Raw genomic sequence first — 23,020 nt, forward strand, 5'->3', positions numbered from 1 at the left:
CTCTCCACCTGGGAAGGGCCTGGAAACCCCCTGCCCGTCGCAGTAGATGATACTGGGGCAGATGGACCAGAGGTCTGATTCAGTCCATGGCAGCTTCAGAAGCTCCTGTGACAATAGGCCATCAGTCCCTAAACAGGGCCTGGCAGGGAGGGGGTCAGTGAAAACACCAGCACAGCGCTCCAGTGGGAAGAAGCGGTCTGGGTCCAGGGACTGGCTGCTCAGTGGAGAGAGAGAAAGCACCTCATGCAGAACAGGTGGAAAGGAGATGGGGGCGGAGAGAGAAGAGTGGGCCCCTTCGTCCCTCTAGCCCAGTATTGTTGGCACTGACTGGCAGCAATGGCTCTGCAGGGCTTCAGGCGGGGTCCTTTCCTAGCCCTAGCTGGAGATGCTGACAGGGTTGGGACCTGGGTCCTTCTGCATGCAAAGCACAGGGGGCTCTTCCATGGCGCGCGTGCGTGCATGTGTGTGTGTGTGTGTGTGTGTGTGTGTGTTTGTGGAATTTCTTCTTTTAACCAAAGTTCTGCTAGGTGTGATTAGCAGAATGCTTAGTTTATCTCTCAGAAGGGACCTCAAAGGTCATCTAATCCACTCACCTGCTGATGCAGGAAATCCATTACAATGACATCCCTGACAGGCAGCCATCCAGGCCTTAGCTAGATGGGGCGATATCCTGGGGATCGCCCCGGGATCATCCCTGTGCATTCATATGATGCACAGGGGGATCCCGGGAGCAGGGAGGGATGATCCCTGAGACCGTGGAACTTGTAGGCGGGCGTTGCGGTTTGTCCCGGCTCCTCACAAGTAACCGTGAACTGTGCATGGGGCGCAGAGCTCCTCAGGAGTTCTGTGCCCATCAGGGGTGGGGTGGGGGGAGTGGGGAAAGTATTTTTTTTAAAAAAACCTCACAATTTTTCACATGAGAGTTTGCACTATGAAAGTGGTATGGAAGCAGTATATAAAAGGCAGGAGCCACACTACTGCTTTATAACGGGATTGAACTGCACTCACAACTGTTGGGGCTCATGGACACATACCTTATACCGCTTTCATACCACTATATCTGCTTGGTGTGGCTCCTGCCTTTTACATACTGCTTTCATACTGCAATATCCTGCTTGGTGTAGATGAGCCCACTGTCCGGAAACGCTTCCCACCTTTGTTTTTCTTGCAATTTGAATCCATGGGACCTGGCCTCTGGAGCAACAGGAAACAAATTTGCTCCATCACCTACGTAACAAGCCCTTCAAATTTCACATTGCTTTTCACTCATCTCTCCTCCAAAGTCCTTCAACCCTTCCTCACTGCACTTGGTCTCTGGGGGCCTTACCAGCATTGGCATCCTCCTCTTGACATTATTTTTGTGTAATGGCAAACTACAGGACAGGACCCTTTCTGGATCACTGGGGAAAACATAACATCGCCTGCAATTTAGCCAATAATAGCAGCCATTCATTGTTAGGAACAAGGGAAGGGCCATTCTGAATGGTTCCCTTCGGTTATTGTTTCTTCCTATTACAGACAGCCTCAAAAATAAAAGGAAAGCAAGCACGTATCTTTCATGGAATCCCATCGATCTATCTCCTAAAGCTTTCTTAGATTAATCCACCAGTACAACCAATCCATGCTTGCAGCACTGTTAAATACTCCGGTGCCTCTCTGGGTCTAGCTGGTTCTGTTGGAGCGCCTGGCTGTTTCCCTTCTCCCATGGAGCTGAAGCGGGTTCTACTTGGCACTCCTCTTACCTCTTTGATGAAATTCATGAAGCGTCCTCCAAACCGCCAGGCTTTATGCCGATGGCACTGGAGGGAATTCACGGTCATTTGCGGAGCCCGTTGGTAGCACACAGAGACGATGTGGACGGCGTCGTACAAGAGGGCTGCATCTGTCTAAAATGAAGGGGAACCGAATTTGCTTTGCTAGCCATTCTCAGGGCAAGGAAGCCATGGGGTTTCCACCAGCAACGATGGTGCTACTACAACACCCTCGGGAAGCGGTGCTGGCCCGGATATTCCTTTCTGTTTGCCTTGTTAGGAGTCGCAAGCTCTCTGTGATATAAAACGGTTTCCATCCTAGAAGCCGGGCCATCTCTGGTCCAATTTGCACATCCCTGTTCCCTTGCTCTCACAACCACACACCTGGGAAACTACAGGGGGAGGGGGGAGGGGAAAGCAGTGGGTGGGGGCAACACTGAGCACTCCCTCGTGCTGCAGCTTCTTGGTTTCCAATGCCCCCCTCCCAACTCTGCTGTTCCCTAGAAGAAGGGGATGTCAAGGTTTTGTTTCACACATCCATGCCCACAGCTGATAAGAGAAACAGTGGGCTCATCTTCTGTCAAAAAGGAGAACCTGACAAAAACATATCTCTCTTTCTCCCTCCCTCTCTCTGGCCATGGCTAGATGAGGGCTTATCCCAGGGATCGCTCCGGGATCATGCCTGTGTGTTCAGATGAAGCACAGGGAATCCTGGGGGCAGGGAGGGACGATCCCTCCATTTCCCTGGGATTTTGCCCTACCCTTCTAGCCCCGTTTTTCCATGGTCCTGGGCTGATCCCAAGACAGTGGAATGTGTGGCCAGGTGTCGCAGTTTGTCCCGGCTCTTCCGCGAGGAGCCAGAGCTCTGTGCCCATCGGGGGTGGGGTGGGGGGAACGGGGACCTTTTTTTTAAAAAAAAAACTTACTGTTTCGCAGATGAGCACTCATGCGCTCCTTCTCCTTTAAAAACTAAAACAAAATGGTGGTTGCGATGTCGTGTAAACGAGGTTGATGATCTCGTGACCATAAAATCGTGAGATCGTCGCCCTTTCACCCCATGTCTAGCTGAGGCCCCCCCACTCTCTTTCTCTCTTAACACTGATGTCCCACCCACCCACCAACCACAAGGCTTTACACACAAGGAAAAAGCTGGAGGAGTTTAAAGTGGGCGTCGTACCATCATCATGCCTGCAATCAACCCTGGTTCGGGCTTGGGGGCTGCCTGCAACCGCTCCATGGACCATTTATCGATGATGGAAGAGACATGAGGGTTCTCCACGTTCAAGATGCGGAAGCCAGTCAGGTTCACTCCAGAGTAGCGATACTGCTCTAGATCTAAGGCGTAAAGATCCTTTAAAAAAAGAGAGAGGGGGGGGGAAACTCATTTCAGTGCTTTTTCTACTTCCTTCTGAGCTTCACTTCATTCTTTGTGGTGAGGGAGGGGCAGGCTGTAGGGATGGACAAAACAAAACAAAACAGCCCATTGAGAAATTCCACGAGTCTTACTGAAGCTCAACTTTCCTTGGAATTCAATGGATGTCTTGCCTGAGCAAGAGCCCTCTATGGCCTTAGCTAGACCTAAGGATTATCCCAGGCAAATGGAGGGGTCGTCCCTGCCTGCTCCCGGGATCCCCTGTGTGTCATTTGGATGTACAGGGATGATCCCGGGATATAGGCCTGGTCTAGCCATGGCCAAAGTTAGTCTCCAGTGATGCTTTAGGAGGTGGAGAGAAATTGGTGTCTATTGCAGCTGGAAGGCATTTCTGTGTCATCATGCAACCCTTAATTATGACGATGATTAATTATACATTTGAAAGGGGGGAAAGAAATAATAATGTGGAAAATTTGACATTAAACCTTGTTACTATTGCAATCTCCAAGCATTAAAAAAAAATCAATGGGAAATGCCAATATTGTCAACACTTCCAGCATCATCTTGTGGCTTTCTGCAAAATATTTAGAGGGTTGGAAGTATGGCCAGGAAACTGATTAAATTTTTGCCAGAATCACTAGATACTGAAAGACGCCTTGGCAATATTGATGGTTCGCACTGATACGATCTATTCATGAGAAAATCTCAAAGCAGCTGGAAAGATAGACAGCGTTTCTTCAGACTTTTCACATGCGTATCCAGGCAATGGAGCACACGCCTGCCTACTGTGAGATCCTTGACGTTGCAGTTTGTCCCAGCTCCTTGTGGTTACTTGCGAGGAGCTGGGAACCGCGCACGGGCCGCAGAGGAGCTCTGTGCCCATCGGGGGTGGGGTGGGGTGAGCAGGGAACTTTTTTTAAAAAAAAACAAGAACACCCTACCTTTGAGTGCAAGAGCGCTCGTGCGCATCTTCTATTTTCTTTTTTAAAAAAGAAAATGGTGGCCGTGACGTCCTCTCCCTCCGAGGTCGTGTGCCGCGTGTAAATATCGCGAGATCGTCACCCCTCCGTTGCGCTAGACCTGTAGGTCTAGCTGAGGCCTTTGTCTATTACAACAGGGGCCATCCACACTCTCCCACTGACTACCTACTTTAATTCTAACAGCCATTCATGCATTAATTTCAATTGCTACAGTGCCTCTGGTCAGGTCTAAGAGAATTGCCATTTGTTTTGTTTGAAACTACAGGGTACCAACAGCCACCACGCATGGCAGGTGATTGAGGCAGGATAGTGGTCCACCGGGTGGAGTCCAGGATCAAGTTGAAAAGCACCCTTCTCCATATGGAAGGCGGCTGGGGCCTTCTCCTTGCTGTTCCATGGGTCACATGTATGTTGGACATCTTACAGGTGCTCATGTGTGCCAAATTTCATACAATCTGTGCAGTGGAATTTCTGTAATCCACTGCTAAAAATGTGATTTTTTCAAGGAAATAATTAAAGCAGCTGCTCAAAGCAAAAAGTAATTTGAGAAGTTGTGTATTCATTCAAGCTCACACTATCCCTTCAAGTGCAAATCTCCCTTACTTTTCTTTTGTTGGTTCTGAAGCTGACACATCCTCAGGCTCTTCCCATTCAGAGAGAAACAGGGAAAGTTGGCTGCCTGCAATACACACATTACCTGGCTGGGAGCAATGTGCCTCAGAAATTGAGTCAAAGCAAAGCCAGAAACACAAACCAGCCCTGAAAGGCGGGACCAGACATATCATATTGGAGAAGTGTTCAGGCACTCAGGCAGACAGGCAGAGAGGCAAGGAGGCAGCTATGCGGGCGGGCACAGAGAGGCTGGCAGAAAGCAAACAAACCGGCCCTGCGAGGTGGGCACAGAGGAGAAGAGACAACAGGCAGCTATGGCCATGGAGCACTGAGAGCAAGTATGCCATAGGCTCGTGGGGTTGACCCATCCAGCCCACCTACATCTCCAAGGCACCAAGAGGGCAGAGAGGCAGGCTGGCCCAGAGAGGCTGGCAGAAAGCACACAAACCAGCCCTGCGAAGTGGGCACGGTGGTTCAAAACATTGACAGTGAGAGATGCTTTGGCATCCCCTTGATAGGAGGCTAGGAGGGGGATTGTTTAAGGGTCCATCTTATTGCACTGTAAGCAGCATAGCCAATATTATTAATAATAATAATAATAATAATAATAATAATAATAATAATAATCCTCTGAGTTTTGTGTTGTTTAGTCTCTCAGTGTCTTCTACTTTGTGTGTGTGTCTCTGCTGTGTGTTGTGCACAAGCAGTATACAATAATAAAACACACATTCATAAAATTCCATCAAAAAACAAGGGTTGAACTGATCTGCTTCAAACTTGGCATGGCTGAAGCCCTACCATGGTGCTAATTTTCATGTCTTTATCTGTAATTTCATTTCCCCCCTGAAACGTGATTACTTCTCAAGGTGTTAAACCCCAATGAGGTTTTACTTTGAACTTTAAAAATTCCCCAAAAACAAGAGATGAACCAATATGCTTCAAACTTGGCATGCCTAAAGTCCTACTTAAGAGCTATCATGGTGCCAATTTTCATGTCTGTCTGTGCTTGAAAAAAGGTCTGAATCAATTTAAATCAATTTGGATCATGCCAATTTGCATCAGACTGATTCGGACCTGTTTCGATTTGATTCGGATCTGTTTCAAAGCCCTCGAATCACTCCGATTTTCCTCGGATTCGGGATTCAGATCCGAAGCGATGCACTGAGAAGCCCCTGTAAGCCTCTCTCACAAAAATCCCTTTATGTTGCAGACATTTCTGGGGCATGTTCTAAGATGCAGTTTAGGCAGCGATTGAATGTGGCAGGCAGGAACCGCAGGTCCAGTGTGCCTCAGTAGCCCTATGCAGGCATTACAAAATTGAAAGCATGGAGGGGACAGGCATGCTGACTCCAGCTCTGACCTCGCCGTGTTGACGAGCAAAGTCTGAAGAGAGGTGGGAACCCTGTTCAGCCAAATGCCGTTCCATCCCTTCCATGGTTTGGGAAACCTGATTGCTTAGAGCTAACAATTATGCAGAAGACTGTGTTCAGCCAAGCATGGGTACAGCCTCTCTTCAGACCTTCCTGTCAATGTGGGGAGGTCAGGGGTGAACGGGCAGAGCTAGTGTGCCTCCTCCATGCTTTCCCTTTTATAATGCTTGCCCGGGGACACAGTTGTCCCTAGAACACCCCCAACGCAGTCCTGTGGCTGCACCAGGTAGTTGCTGATCTTTCTTTGAGGAACCCATTGCTAGGCTTCTTTTGAAAACAACTGGAGTAGGAGAAGGGGAAGCCTTTCACACAGAGGTAGGAGCCATTATTTCTCCACCATCCATGACTTAATTTAGGAACGAAAGGAAAAGAGGTAACCAACCCCCTACCCCGGTTGGTTTTTCCCCTCCCTCCCCAGTCTGTTACTGTGATTTTAGATTGTAAGCCATATGGCAGATTGTCTTGTTTTGTTTCATTCTGTACAGAGCCATGAACATTGATGGCGCTTTATAAATATGATTATTATTATTATTATTATTAATAATAATAATAATAATGGAATGGGAGTCCTGCGACCTTAACAGAAACTATCCCCAAGATGACAGATCTGTACAGCAAGCTCAGCAATCGCTGGGGACATCTAGCATCCTCAACGTTGCTCGTTCAGGATGATTTCCGGCAAGGTTCTACACGTTCAACCGCGCTGTTTTGTTAAAACATTGCCCCCTCCTTGCCAAACGCTTATCTGCAGTGTTTGGAGTCCACTGGGGACCTTTTAGTGTAACACAACAGACTAATTCAATCACCCCCCCCCCCGCCCCCCTGGGCCTTGTACAGTAGAAACGACCAGCTCTGAAAAGAACAGTGCCTGGAGGAACCACAGCTTAAAATATCTTTCCCACGGTACAGTTGTTATTTCAGGGAAGTGGCACTAATTGTAATTGCTTATCTATTAATTTATTTTAATGCTTTCTTGGCTCCCTCCTCCCGCACCCCTTCTTCTTCTTCACCTTTAGGCTTTTACTTATTTGCAAAAAGTGTTCCAGCGTCTCAGCTGGGGCTGATTAATGGGAGGTTATCAGAGAGTTGCGTAAAGCTGCTACCCATAGATAACGGTGGCAGCAGTAATTAAAATGTCTCTTTATTTTGGAGGGAGGATGTAATCTTTTAAAATTAAATGTAGATGTTTCCATGTGTGTGATTTGCTCTGGGGGATGAGATCCTGTCCCAGCGCTGGGTCGGGGCCCCCGGGATGCAGCCACCAGGTAGAGGCTCAGCAGTGCCTAGATAGGAGGTCACCTGCGAAGCCCCAGCAGGGGGCTTTGGGTTCCATCACTGGGGGGGCGGGGAGAGGGCAGAATATAAATGCATTAAAGAAATAAGGAAAAGAAAGACATCTGGGAGGTTGGGATCAGGGCTTTCCACCTCCTCTGCCTCCTTTGTTAAGTCCGCTCCTTCACTCCCCATTTGTAATGGCCTCCGATGAATAGCGTGCATGTTATTTAACAGGTTTATAAGCTGCTTTTTAGGACAAAGTCCCTCGCAAGGCAACATACAAAAAATTAAAGTACAAAACACAATAAAAGACAATTAAAACCAGATAACACCATATACCAAATGGTATCCAATAAAAGCCTCAATTATAAGCTAGGTACATAAATAAGAGCTTTTGTACAAGAGGCATTTATTGTGCACTTCAGGTGTTTACAGTTCTTTTAGACAATCATAGAATCACAGAATAGCAGAGTTGGAAGGGGCCTACAAGGCCATTGAGTCCAACCCCCTGCTCAATGCAGGAATCCACCCTAAAGCATCCTTGACAGATGGTTGTCCAGCTGCCTCTTGAAGGCCTCTAGTGTGGGAGAGGCCACAACCTCACCAGGCTGTCATGACCCTCCAGTTTCACTTTTGTTTTTTAAGAGCGCTTTCTTGAAGGGGGGAGTTAGAGCTGGAAAAATGGAGCATTATTTGTGAAAATGTATTTTCCTACTTGTGTATTTCCGCTATACTGCTGTAGCACAGCTCCACCTAGAGGTTATGTAGAGGAAAAGCATGAACGAAAAGTTCTTTGTATAGAGCTCGGATCTCAATTCTCTAACGAAACCGAAAGTAGATGCAGCAATTTAGTAGCCTCATATAGAAAAGTCTTTAGGGCTGGCTTGAAGGCCTGGTGGACAATGATTGGAACGGAGTTCCACAAGTGAGGGGCCACAGCCACCAGTCTAACTGCTTTGGCAGATGGGAAACAGGCAGTGGGTTCAACATTGGTCTCAGAGCACGGGCAGGTTGATGTGGGTGAAGGCAGCCCTTCAACTCATCTGGAATCAATCTGTCCAATCCCAGCCACTTCAGGCCAACACCAGCACTTCCTGTTGGGTCCGGAAACACACCGGCACTGCATGCCAAGTGCAGCTAGTACAATACAGATGTCACATGACCCAACTGCACAGCACTTACTAGTATTCGAGCTGACACATTTTGCACCACTTGAAGTTTCCAAATAGTCTTTCAAAGCAGCCCCCGCCCAGTAATTTAGGCTGGATGTCACAAGAGCATGGATAACTGTAGCAATGCCATCCTCTCCAGATAGGATCTCATTTGTGGTATCAGCATGTAAAAAGCACTCCTGGACACCGCCACTACCTGAGCTTCCCCAGGTAGTTCTGAATCCAGGAGAATTCCAAAATTGGTGTACTGGCCCTTTTAGTGGGAGAGCAAGCCCATCCAGACCAGAATAGTTAGGTTCCCTACCCACAATACCTCATCTGAATTTGCCCTGATCCATCCCAAAACTGTGTCCAGACATGGGTTCAAGACTACCTCAAAGAGCTGTTGTGAGGCTAAATACAAAGGCTTCAGTGCCTACCGTCTTATCAGCTGCTGCTGTTTGAATTTCAAAGTTACATCACACCTTGGGTGAAATTGAGTTCAGTGGATATTGGGGGGCTAGGTTCAAGTTTTCATAGAATCATAAGAGTTGGAAGGGGCCTACAAGGCCATTGAGTCCAACCCCTTGCTCAATGCAGGAACCCACCTTAAAGCACCCTTGACAGATAGCTGTCCAGCTGCCTCTTGAATGCCTCTAGTGTGGGAGAGCCCACGGCCTCCCTAGGTGATTGGTTCCATTGTTGTGCTGCTCTAACAGTCAGGAAGTTTTCCTGATGTCCTGCCAGAATCTGGCTTCCTGTAACTTGATCCCATTATTCTGTGTCCTGCACTCTGGGATGATCGAGAAGAGACCCTGGCCCTCCTCTGTGTGACAACCTTTCAAGTACTTGAAGAGTGCTATCATGTCTCTCCTCAATCTTCTCTTCTCCAGGCTAACCATGCCCAGTTCTTTTAGTCTCTCCTCATAGGACTTTGTTTCCATCATCCTCACTGCCCTCCTCTGAACACGCTCCAGCTTGTCTGTGTCCTTCTTGAAGTGTGGTGCCCAGAACTGAACACAGTACTGAAGATGAGGCCTAACCAGGGCCCAATAGAGAGGAACCAGTACCTCATGCGATTTGGAAGCTATACTTCTATTAATGCAGCGCAAAATAGCATTTGCTTTTTTTGCAGCCACATCACACTGTTGCCTCATATTCAGCTTGTGATCTACAACAATTCCAAGAACCTTCTCGCTTGTAGTTTCTTCCTCCTTAGAATTACAACCACAATTGTATAAGACTGAGTTTACTCAACTGGGGTCTAGAGCCATACCATGTGCACAAAGGCTCTCATGGAACACGGGTGCTTTCAATAAAAGTAGAGGCTGTGCTAGTTTATTTTTAGCTAAAGCATATCTGTCATCTGCTCTTTGCGACTCTAACCAGGGTGGCTCAATCACTGCCTGAGATTTGTGGAGGGCCTTCAAGACCAGAATGACAGGCGCATGCATTGAGGTACTTTACCAGTGTGGTGAAGATGAAGTGGTAGTACTCTGTCATCATCCCCATCGCCATGGCCTGAGAAAAAGCAAATGGAAGTTCATCAGAAAGGCAGCCAAGAAACATGTAGTAGAAAGAATGAACCCAAAGAGCACCCCGGAACCAGATCCCATGGTTTTGCCACTTGGGACTATTACACAAGCAACCCCCAGGGCCCGAGGCAGCCAGAGAGCACTCCTTTGTCACGCGAGGGTCAGTGTTGGACCCCACAAGAGTAGAACTTTAACCCTCGGCCAATCTGGCCAACCAAGACGCTTTTCTCAGCACTGATCCTCTGATTGACTATGGATGATATAAATATCCTTCCACTTCAGGTCAGCCCCAGTGGCGCATGCTTTATCACAACTCCATGCATTTGAAAATTCTCCGCAAGCTGTGAAAAAAGAAGAGTGCGGTACTGGATGTAGATACGAGTTTCCTATAAAGTCAACTTTCTTCTTTAAAAAAAGCGTCAAGCACTTGGCAACATCAGCTAAAGTCTCAGAAGCAAGATACATCAGACGTCTGGTGGCTAGGAAGTTGGGGGTTCTGTGCCCTGGCCTGGAGAGCTGCTTCCCCCTCTTCCTGGCTAGCAAAATAAATGATGCAAAATAAGCAGAAATCTGCTTCATTTGCAAAACTTACACCAATTGTAAAATCTGGCTTATGTTGACACCACAATTTGGTGCAGCAGATGTATTTATTTGGAACACAGATAACATAACATACCCTTCCCTGACATGTTCCAGCCAGGCAAGTCTAAGCTCCTTGCCCTCTCCTCGGACAGATAGCCCTGCTGCAAGGATGTGCTTGCATTCATTTCTGGAGAAAATGGAAACTGGGGACAGAGCCGCTTTTCATTCATTCATCATGAGTGCACCACATTTTAAGAAGGCCAATGATAAACTGGAGCATGTCTAAGGAAGAGTAACGTGGATGTTGTTGGTGGTAGTGGTGATGGCGAACCAGGTCCTATGTTTCATGGTTGAAAGAGCTGGGGAGGTTTAGTAGGGGGAAGTGAAGATATAATAGCAGGCTTCAAATATCTGGAAGGCTGCCATGCAGAAGATGGAGCAGACACATTTATTTATTTATTTCATTTCATTTCTATACTGCCCAAGAGCCAAAGCTCTTGTTCTCTGTTTTTCCAGAGGGCAGGACTAGAACCAATGGGTAGAAGTTGCAGGGAAGCAGATTTCACCTAAATACTAGGAGAAACTTCCTAACCATGAGAGCTGTTCAGCAGTGGAACAGACACCCTCAGGGGTGGTGGGTTCTCCTTTGATGAAGGTGTCTTAATCTGGGGGTCCTGACTGTGTCGGGTCCCAGTCAAAACGGATTCTTTTGGATTACCAAGATGAAACAAAATAATGCGCAAAAGAATGACAGTTTATTGATAGAAAATGGATGAAGAAGGAAAAAAAAGCAGATAAAGCTCACACCTCTCATCAGCCAATGAAGCTGTCACAGCTGGGTGTCTATCTGGGTCCGCAAGATAGATAAGAAGTCGTTCCTAGGGTCACAACTTTCTCCAGGCATGCATTCTCCCTTGGAGCAAGAGCAAAGAGCAAAACCAGCAGACTGGATTTCATAGGTCTCTCTTCCTAGCTCATGAGCTGACACGCTAGCACCCAGAAGCAAGGGGGGGGGGGGCTTTCCTTCCTGTGGGAAGTGAAACTTATTGGTGTCACAGGATGAGATACTACAGCTGGCCCAAACAGCTTCAAGGTGAAGCTGCACATGTCAGAGAGCTTCTTAATTAACTATAAAGCTGATGGCTAGGCCAAACTATACAGGTCTCTAGGTGGCTACAGGAATGCTGTGAAGTCCACCTTATTGCTCACCAACAAATGCACTATAGAAGGTGTGTAAGCTTAGGCTGAATGGCCATTTGTTAGGGATGCTGTAGTTGGATCCTGCATTGCAGAGCCTGGGTCAAGCAGAACGTTGGACTAGGTGATCTCTAAGGTCCCTCCAACTGTTTCTAGAACCTGACTGAATGATGGGAGATTCAGGACAGGTAAAAAGAGGTACTTCATTACACAGCACGTAATTAAACTATGAAGTTCATTACCGCAAGTTGTACTGATGGCCACCAACTTGGATGGCTTTAAAGGGGGATTAAGTAAACACATTCATGGCAGATAAAAGGATATTAATGGTTATATATTACCTAGTCATGAGAGCTATATATGACCTCCAGTACCTGAATGGTTGGAGAGGTGCTACTGTGTTCATGTCATAGAATCATAGAATAGCAGAGCTGGAAGGGGCCTACAAGGCCATCGAGTCCAACTCCCTGCTCAATGCAGGAATCCACCTTAAAGCAACCCTGACGGATGGTTGTCCAGCTGCCTCTTGAATGCCTCTAGTGTGGGAGAGCCCACAACCTCCCTAGATCACTGGTTCCATTATCGTACTGCTCTAACGGTCAGGAAGTTTTTCCTGATGTCCAGCCGGAATCTAGCTTCCTGTAACTTCAGCTCATTATTCCGTGTCTTGCACTCTGGGAGGATCGAGAAGAGATCCTGGCCCTCCTCTGTGTGACAACCTTTTAAGTATTTGAAGAATGCTATCATGTGTCCCCTCAATCTTCTCTTCTCCAGGCTAAACATGCGCAGTTGTCCTGCTTGTGGATTTTCCCTAGGCGGCTGCTTGGCCACTGTGGGAACAGAACGCTGGACTAGAGAGGCCTTGGGTCCAATCCAGCGTCAGGCAGGGCTCTTCTTATATTCTCCACTGCGCCACGTAGTTTAGATCAGAGAGGGGGTTAGAATGTGCCTCCAATATGCCTTTTTCAATTGTTTTTTCCTATCAGTCTGAGATTTGGCAGGTGTGATTCCAGTCATTCCTAGGTCTGAGCAGATACACAACCACATTGTCTGAATAGGTATTCCCCAACCGTGTCTCCCTGAGGAACCCATAAACCAGCACAGCTGTCTAAAAGTGTATTGTGGAGCCCAGGTAACAGATTTCTGTTTCAGACACCGTTTTTCCGTCTCCTTAGCGAAGTGCCAAGGAAAAAAACAGGCAAAGGGTGAAACATCCAGTTGGATAAGAAGTGTGGTGAAATTGGCAGGGGGAAATTTGTTAAATTTGAATTTGCTTTCTTTATCCTTGCTGTTATGCAGGCCTTTAATATGTACACATACTTGCAGCTAATTAAGGAATAAACGCCGGTGTGCCCCTTACTCATCAGAGGGAGGATTACTTTCAGCACTTTGAAATGCTAATTAGAAATATTTCTAGGGTCAGAGAAGACGGCAGAGGTAAATGGGTGGTTTGGGATGGTTGTGGGTGGGGAGGAGAGCAAAAGCTGTTCTGCTGCATTTGTCAATGACATCAAATCAATTACGACAAATTGAAAGAGCCTGGCAGATTGCACAAAATGCTACCAAAATAGCCCAAGATGGATTGCTGATGCTGGCACCCAGAGAAAAAATGAATGTTTCCAAGGAGGAGAATGGTAGATCGTAAGGGATGGGTTGGAAACTAGAGCCATGCCATGGCTGGCATGAGACAGGGGCTGCAGGGAGCCCAAAATTCAGCGTGCCTCCCTGCACTACTGGGTTATGCAGCAGAGGGCGAGGAACCACCATAGCAGCAGCAGGCCGCCTGCCCACACAATCACTTTGTCTGCTTCTCAAAGACATGCTCGACTTTTTCTGTGTGCACAGTGGTTCCAACCAGGATTAGGGGCAGGAGGAGCAGTGTCCTGCTGGTAGGAAGGGTCAACGAGACTGGGGAGGGGGGTGAGCAGGGAATGGGGAGAGGGAGGGCGGCCAAGGTGTTTGAAAAGCCCGAGAGAGTCATAGAATCATAGAATAGCAGAGTTGGAAGGGGCCTACAAGGCCATCGAGTCCAACCCCCTACTCAATGCAGGAATCCACCCTAAAGCATCCCTGACAGAGGGTTGTCCAGCTGCCTCTTGAATGCCTCTAGTGTGGGAGAGCCCACAACCTCCCTAGGTAACTGATTCCATTGTTGTACTGCTCTAACAGTCAGGAAGTTTTTCCTGATGTCCAGCTGGAATCTGGCTTCCTTTAACTTGAGCCCGTTATTCCGTGTCCTGCACTCTGGGAGGATCGAGAAGAGATTCTGGCCCTCCTCTGTGTGACAACCTTTTAAGTAATTGAAGAGTGCTATCATGTCTCCCCTCCATCTTCTCTTCTCCAGGCTAAACATGCCCAGTTCTTTCAATCTCTCTTCATAGGGCTTTGTTTCCAGACCCCTGATCATCTTCCTTGCCCTCCTCTGAACCCCCTGCAGCTTATCCTGATCCTTCTTGAAGTGTGGCGTCCGGAACTGGATGCAATACTCAAGATGAGGCCTAACCAGGGCCGAATAGAGAGGAACCAGTACCTCACGTGATTTGGAAGCTATACTTCTATTAATGTAGCCCAAAATAGCATTTGCCTTTCTTGCAGCCATATCGCACTGTTGGCTCATATTCAGCTTGTGATCTACAACAATTCCAAGATCCTTCTCGTTTGTAGTATTGCTGAGCCAAGTATCCCCCATCTTGTAACTGTATTTGGTTTCTATTTCCTAAATGTAGAACTTGGCATTTATCCCTATTAAATTTCATTCTGTTGTTTTCAGCCCAGCATTCCAGCCTATCAAGATCACTTTGAAGTTTGTTTCTGTCTTCCAGGGTATTAGCTATCCCACCCAATTTTGTGTCATCTGCACATTTGATCAGCGTTTCCTGCACCTCCTCGTCCAAATCATTAATAAAAATGTTGAAGAGCACTGGGCCCAGGACTGAGCCCTGCGGTACCCCTCGTTGCCTCTCCCCAGTTTGAGAAGGTTCCATTGATAAGTACTCTTTGAGTCCAGGCCCTGAGGTGGTTCCTGGAACGGGCTGTAGGCCGGGACATGACCGAGAGACAGGGGGAGGAAGAGAAGGCCTGAGGAAAACTATTGGAGGTGGCAAAAATATGGGGGCAAGCAATGATGACCATTGGCGGGTGGGGGGGAAGAAGCCCTCAAACAGAGCCAGGAGGTGGAATGGGGTGTGGCTGGCAGGGAGTTCACAGAGGCAGCCGGGAGGCTGGGTTCCACACGCAGGTTTCAACACAAATAAACCATCTCAAGCTGGAGGTCAATCTCCAAATGAAGGAGCCAGGAGGCCCCAGTTGTCCCTGGGATGGAAGAGCACCGAGACCTCCGCTCCAGCAAAGGGACCCTCCCGGAACGCTCGCCGTCATGGGTGTCTTCCGCCGCAGCTCTGAGTCGCTGTCAGAGAAAGCAGGTGTTGGGGGATGCGCAGGCTTGCGATGTGACAGGCAGCAGCCCCCACCTCTAGCCAGAGGGGCTCCTGGCTTTGTGCTGCTTCTGCGGAAATTACTAGGGCAGAATTTCGCTCGGAGGAAGAAGGGAACAGTTTGCAAAGAAGCAGGAAGCTGGGGGCATTGGGAGAGGAGAGAAATGGGGGGAGCAAGCGAGAGAGCCTGCTGTAAGCGCATTTCCCCTGCAATGCTTTTCCTGACCTGCACGGCATTGACGGAACAGCGGGGGGAAAGAGCCAAGGGACGCCATTTCCGAGGTAAGCAGATCATGACAACTTGGCTCAGCAGTCCGTGACGCAGAGGGAAGAGAGCCGTCACATGACCCTGCTGTGTGCTGAAGGGTCAGCTGACTGCTGGAACTAATTTGGGCACAGGCTGAACCCGTCAGGCGGCCACTCTGCCATATGCGCGTGGCCAGGCTTGTTCAACGCACATCTCCATTTAAACAGGCCACTGGTGACTGACTCCAGAAGCTTTTATGGTGGTGCCGTACCTCTGCCTACATCAACCATTGGGAGGGACTTTGGGGCAAGCCACAGTTGGGTGACCACACGGAAAGGAGGACGGGGCTCCTCTATCTTTAGCAGTTGCATAGAAAAGGGAATTTCAGCAGGTGTCCTTTGTAGACATGCAGCACCTGGTGAAATTCCCTCTTCATCACCACAGTTAAAGCTGCAGGAGCCCTGCCCTTTTTAGCTAGAGTGACCAGATATAAAAGCCATATACGGCCATCGTGTCGAACCCCCTGCTCCATGCAGGAATCCACACGAAAGCATGCCTGACAGGGAGATACAGACGAATGTTAGAATAACACAGAGGCTTTGGCTTGGCAAATCTGCACTTAAAATTAGGACTCTGCACCCCCTCCTCGAACCGCTTCGGATCCCAATCTGGACCTTCCGGATCGGGCCTGAACCACTTCAGGTCGATCCAGATCTCCGCTGATCCGCTCCGGAACTGGATCCGGAGTGAGATCCGGAGGTCCGGATCGATATTCGGTCCCCATTTTGCCCCCCTTTCCCCACTTACTTGCTTCTGGCGGAGGCAGGTAAGTGGGGAAGGGGGAACAAAATGGGGGCTGAATAAGTCCCCCTCCCCCCTTACCTGGCTCCACCGTCCCCCGCCACACGGACTGCGGTGGCAGGTAAGCCCCCCTCCACCATTTACCTGGTGCCGGCGCCACCGGTGCCACACGGACTGCAGTGCTGGCGTTAGGTAACCCCCCCTCTCCCATTACCTGCGTCCATAGCGGTCCAGGTGGCAGCTTCAACTGCAGTCCAGGCCTCAAGCCGGAAGCAGGCCCTGCTTCCGGCTTAAGGCCTGGGCTGCAGTTGAAGCTGCCACCCAGACTGCTACAGACGCAGGTAAGCCCCCCTCTCCCCTTACCTGGCTCCGCCGCTATCGCCACACGGACTGTCCCCTCCCCCTACTTACCTGGGACCGTTCCGAACCGCGTTGAGCCGATCTGGACCTTCCCCGATCCACTCCGGAACTGAGCTTTGGAGGTCCAGATCGGCCCACTCTGCTTCGGATCCAGGTATCCGTAATGGAGCGGAGCACACCCCTACTTAAAATCATGTGAACAGAGGCAGGGAGGAAGGGAGGAAGGGAGAGGCGGAATGGTCTGTCCAAATTGACACCCGCCATAAGCAGCTGCGAAGTGGGTGATAGCAGATGTTCAAAAACCAGAAAGCAGATGTGCTCAGAAAGGGCAACCAGTTGCAGAGCCCCGGGGACTGGCTGAGCTGGGCTGGTTGTCCTTTGCCAGGAGGTGAAAAGGCAAATTCTTTAGTTCCTTATACATCAACAGTTTCCAGTGTCAAACAAGAGATTCTGGGGCTTGAATCTTCCTGGGGGGCCATCCCTGCTGATGCCAGTCTGGAAAATGAGGTTGCACAATAGCATGGGGGAAGACACTCTGGATAGGGTTCACAGAGCCACACTTCTTTGTTAGAGCTCTGTGTGTTCCAGAGGTTAATTAGCCTATTCAAAAGCATTCTGGGACTGAGTCACAGCTCAGATTAAGCACAGCCCAGATTTGGTCACTGGGATTAGCATTTTCCCTCTGCAAATCTAGAAGAAGATTTTTTAAAAAATGAAACAAAATATACATTATTTTGCATAAATTTGGCACCAAAAGATCTCACCAAAGAAAGTTACTTTATACTTGTTTTGTAAATACACAGATTGTCTGTTGAGAAAACATACTAGGGGACGTACCACACACACCTCTCTCTTTAAGATGGAAATAGTTTTCCCTGTTTTTTGATGCATGCAAAATAGAAATGCTATTTTAAAGCCCTCATTTGAAGTGAGGTCCATGATCTCAGAGGTTTTGTAAACTACTAACATAGCAAGCTTCATATCAAACTGTGAAAACGGTTTATTCTTCCTCCTGAAAATTAACTCACAATTTCAAATAAATGTTACATTTGGGGGATTTTCAAAAACACTCTGCACATGCTCAAGAGCTCCCTCTACCTCCTCTAGAAGTGCAAGGGGGGGAAATTGAACGAATGCCTGATAATCCTGTTCCACACAGAAAGATTTCACCAACAGTTTTCAACTAGGAGGTGCTGGGAACGTGTCCTCAATGTTCTACAGCTGAGCTCTGGGTCGTAGCTACACATATCTCCCGGAAAGACCAAGGAGGGGTTTCCCAGGCTGTGTGCATCCCTCTCCTCCTCTTCCCCACCCTGGTTTCCTTCAGCGAGGAATGAAGCAGATGGGCCCAATGAACTATAATAGGACTGCCTAATCAGAGAAGAGCACCGAACACAGCCAGCACATGAGTATCAGAAGAGGCAGGAGGTGTCACTTCTGCTCACCGATTTGCAGTATGATCCCTCCCAGCCTCGCGGCTTTCACAGGAAGCTCCCATGAATTGTAGAGCAGCCCAGAGTGGCAGGAGAACGGAGGCCACTGAAGGCCTGGCCAGGCGTGGGCTGGAGAAAGCCACCACGGAACCAAACGAGTGTGGCTGTCTATCCATTCAACCTGCGGGTTTTGCAGCAGCCTGGCTTTTTCTTAGGGTGACCTTATGAAAAGGAGGACAGGGCTCCTGTACCTTTAACAGTTGCATAGAAAAGGGAATTTCAGCAGGTGTCATTTGTATATATGGAGAACCTGGTGAAATTCCCTCTCCATCACAACAGTTAAAGCTGCAGGAGCTATACTAGAGTGACCAGATACAAGAGGGCAGGGCACCTGCAACTTTAACTGTGGTGATGAAGAGGGAATTTCAACAGGTTCTCTATATATACAAATGACACCTGCTGAAATTCCCTTTTCTATGCAACTGTTAAAAGTACAGGAGCCCTGTCCTCCTTTTCATATGGTCACCCTATTTTTCTGAGTCACGTAGATTCTGCGGAGCCTTTTTTTCCCTTTGTGGGGGGGGGGGTTGTGCAAATGTGCAATTCCCCCCCCCAATGTGCAATTTTGTACAAAATTCTTGTACAAAACATCAGATTCTGTCAATTCTGGAGAAAGAATTCCACTCTGCGCCTGAATGCTTTTAAAAGGACCACACTGAGACACAGCGCTTCCTCTGGCCCCTCCCAACAGAATCCACACATTTGCATTAAAACCTTTCTGCTCTGAGAGCTGCAATTTAAGACTTGGTGGATTATTTTGAAAGCCACCTCTCTTCTCCCTTGGCTCTCCCCAACACAAAGACACAAGCTCCTGTTTTCCCACCTGGCTATCCTGATTCTCAGGCCCCTGGCCACCCCCACCCCAGCACACAGACCTCCCTATTCCTTGGCAGACCCTTCATCTGCTGCTCTCAAAGCCCCCTTCCCTCCAGTAGAGCATAATTATTCCCCTCCCTTTACTCTATATAAAATCTCCCCCCACCCACACATAGTGGTGGAAACAATCTTCCTCAACATCAACTGCCCTGACTTTAGGGTGACCATATGACAGGAAAAACCCAGATTTGTCAGGACTTTTGGTAACAAATCCAGGAAAGGGGGGGAATTATGAATTTGAAGAAAAATCCAGATTTCCCCCATCCTCCCCAGCAAAAGGGCAGCTCGACTTTAATGGGAATTAATGAAAATTATAACGCTGTCATTTTTAAAGATAAAGTGATGAAACTTGGCACAATGATAGTTCTAAGGTAGGGCTTTAGCCATGTCAAATTTGAAGCAGATCCATTCATCCATTGATTTTTTAGGGTTTTTTCTTTAAAAATTGAGGTTTTAAAATTATTATTTTTAAAAAAACACATTATTTTTAAAGATAAAGAGATGAAACTTGGCACCAGGATTACTCTTAAGGAGGACTTTAGCCATGCCAAATTTGAACCAGACCTGTTCATCCGTTGAGTTTTAGGATTTTTAAAAAAGTTTGAGGTTTTAGAATTATTTTTTTAAAATGTCATTTTAAAAGCAAAGAGCTGAAAGTTGGCACCATGATAGCTCTTAAGGATGGATTTAGCCATGCCAAGTTTAAATCAGGTCTGTTCATTCATTGATTTTTAGGATTTTTAAAAAAGTTCAAGGGTTTAAAATTATTGTTTTAAAAAGCAATATTCCAAGCCAAAAGTGTGCAGTCCAGCTGGACCATCTGAAGACTTTGGCAGAGACAGAGAGAGAGAGAGAGAGACAGAAAGATTGTTTGAGGCTGGAGACTTTGTTTTGGCTGCAATGACTTAGAGAGATAGACAACAGAGGCTACACAGGCAACCTTAGACACCTGTTGTAACTATCGCCACGGTGCTGGCACGCAATGCAGGGCATTAGAAAGAGGGTCTCAGAGTCGCGTGTTTGTGCAGGAAGTAGACAGGAGTTCAAAGTCTGGATGTGTGAAGTGGTGCCGACGCACAAGCCTTGAGAAGCTAAAGTATGTAAGTGAGAAGTGTGAATGGGCGGAGTAGTATCTGCTGCCCACAACACCCACCCTAATGTTAGAACAGAGAAACTTGTGACAATCATACACAAGTTTTTTAAAAATTGAAATTTAAAAATAAAAAAGCCGGCCAGCTGGCCGGCCAGCAACAAACCCCATTAACAGCAGCAGCAGCTTGCAGAAGAGTGAGGATACAATCAGAAAAGATATTTGAGAGAAGGGGAGAATGTATCACACAGAGTATAGCAAAAGCTTCAAAAAAAGCTACAAAAGTAGGAGTGAGTGAAGTTAATTTCAGATACACTAAATGTCTCCCTTGTTCTTTATTTCAATGATTTTAACAGTAAGACGTTACGTAGAACGGATTTGTCTTAATTGTGTGCTGTAAAATCAGACATGTGACCAAGGCTATGTTCAGATGGTCACACACCCCTTGGTGCTGGATACGCCCCCTGGGGCCAGACATGTTGGTGGGCCCGCCCCCTTGGGGGCCGACCATGTTGTCCTCCTTTTTGGTTTCCAAATTATGGTCACCCTACCTGACTTTGGACATTCCATGAATGGCCATTCCGCAGCGTGCAGCTAAGGATAATGAACCATCTATGACACCACAGTAGCTTAACCGGTGTCCCTTGCTGCTTATCGGTGGCTGCTTTTGTGGGATGTGCTTATTTTTGCAGATCTACAATACTTGGACACCCCAAAAGCAACCACAGTTTGAATGCTGTGTACACTTCTGGTGGGCCCCTTCTCACACTGTAGAGCTGGAAAAGATGCAGGAAGGTGCAACCAAAATGCTCAAGAAACTGGGGCACAAGGAAAAGCTACATGGTTTGGAGATTTTTAGCTTAGAAAAATGGTTACTAGGGGGGATCTGATAGAGGTCTATAATGTTATGCATGATGCGGACAACATGGGTCTCTCTCTCTCTCTGTCTGTCTGTCTCTCTCTCTCTCATCAAACTAGAAGTTGAAGCCATTCAATGGGAGTCTGATTGGCAGGACATTCAGGACATGCGGAAAGAAAGAGTTCCCATGGCTTGAGCAAGGCTCCCTAACCACTATGCAATTCTGGTGTTCTCTCGTCGGCATGCACATGCACACACCCCAAGAGCCCACCTGCTTGAGAATGTGCACCGCCATGGTGTGGGTGCAGTCAAAGATGATCCGGAACTCGCGCCCCCGCTTCATCTCCTTGAGTAAGGGCCGGGTGTCGTCCGTGTCGATTGGCAGCTGGCGGATTTTCAAGCGGATGTTGTATCTGGACGGGGCCATGATCAGCTCTTGCAGCCGGATGAGGCCTTAGAGAGAGCAAGGACAAGCACAAGCACCAGGCACAGTTGGACACGGCCCTCCGGCTCCCCACTCAGGTCCTCTTACTCCCCTCCCCAAAGCAGTTCTGCAAGGGAAGGGGCCGGTGGCAAACAGCTGATGAGATGAAGCAAACACTCGGCGGAAATGGTCCCAAGTGGAGGCTGGTTTCCACAAAAGGGGATCCATGCAGGTCTGTAGGCTGCCTCACATGTGGAGTCCCTCCTGGTCCTCCGGCAAGCTTTCCTGAACATCCACATGGCTGGGGGAATGAGTAAACCAGCTTCACCAGCTGAGTTGTTTGTCTGAATGACCCCTTTGTAGTTCAAAATCCCCTTAGACAATGGGCCAGTTCACAAGAGCAACAGCCCATTGAGGGTTAATTTACCCTCGAGGAGCTGTGGTGTATGCCTGTTGCCATTGTGAATACACAACTTGGTCAGCAGGGATTCTCAGAGGGTTAAACAACCCTTGCTTAACTCTGCAACAGACTGTGGGTTATGCAAGGATTGTTTAACTCTCAAATAACCTGCTCCACCTGGATTCATAGGATAGGACAACCCAGTCAACTCCTGGTTGGGGGTTACATATTCATAATGGCGTCCGGCACACACTGCAGCTCCACGAGGGTAAATTAACCCTTGATGGGCTGTTGTGTCATGCAAACCAGGTAAATTTTGCAATGTTTCATTTTTTCAGTCATGTTCCCAGGTTTGGTGACAGCACCCAGATCCTGGAGGGCAAAAAAAAAACCTCCTTGGGGACAGAATCACAGTAAGCTACCTTCCCAAGGTCAAACAGGTTTGAAACCTCGACAAACTGACTTCTTGGGGCTAATTAATTCCATTGTCGAAAGCACAGCCTGCTGCTTGCAATGATGATATTGCATTAGCCAGAATCTCTCTGCAGAAAACAAAATGTCCCAATCCGGTACCTTCATACCCTGGGTGAGCAATTCACTGTGCCTAGGGGCTGGGGGGTGGGCAGGGGCGTGACTTACATTCACATTCAGAAGTGATAACATCAATGACTTTTTTGTCTCTAACATGAGAAAGGGACTGGATGTGATTAAGGAGCAATCCATGTTAAGCTGCAAGAAAGTCCCGATTATTCTCTTCCGGAAACAAATACTGCTTGCTCAGTGGATACAACACGTGCAGTCTCTCGTTCAATCCCAACATCTCCAGTTAAAGCAGGGGTATACAATGTGCAGGGGGGACTTGCAGCCCCCTAGCCTTAAGTAGCCCTCCCCGTCGCTAAATTGACAACTGCAGCGATGGGGAGAAGCGCAAAACTGTCAGCGGATTGCTGATGAAGCTCAGCAGCAAAGTGCAATTGTGGGCCCCAAAGGCCAAATTTAGCTTTAAAGCAAATCACTGATAGTTTTCCTGCTGCCACCACCGGAATTTGGCAATGCACGGCCACGGGGCGTGGGTGGGTGGCCCCAGGGAATTCAAAGTTGCCCACTCCTCACTTAAAGGATCTTCGGTAACAAGATGGGAAAACCCATCT

General features: G+C 48.0%; 1 protein-coding gene across 1 annotated transcript in view; it reads right to left on the minus strand.

The window, feature by feature from the left end:
* The window catches only part of GRIK3 (glutamate ionotropic receptor kainate type subunit 3), a 221,864-nt gene that overhangs the window by 65,898 nt on the left and 132,946 nt on the right, over positions 1–23,020 (minus strand). Inside the window, exons 4-7 of the mRNA XM_063139860.1 lie at positions 21,317–21,498; positions 10,039–10,092; positions 2,929–3,102; positions 1,743–1,886 (exon numbers count right to left, since the gene is read on the minus strand). Coding sequence (XP_062995930.1) covers positions 1,743–1,886; positions 2,929–3,102; positions 10,039–10,092; positions 21,317–21,498 — 554 coding nt within the window. The remainder of the gene's footprint in view (positions 1–1,742; positions 1,887–2,928; positions 3,103–10,038; positions 10,093–21,316; positions 21,499–23,020) is intronic.

Source organism: Elgaria multicarinata, chromosome 13 (assembly GCF_023053635.1).
Source record: "Elgaria multicarinata webbii isolate HBS135686 ecotype San Diego chromosome 13, rElgMul1.1.pri, whole genome shotgun sequence".
Taxonomy (NCBI): domain Eukaryota; kingdom Metazoa; phylum Chordata; class Lepidosauria; order Squamata; family Anguidae; genus Elgaria; species Elgaria multicarinata.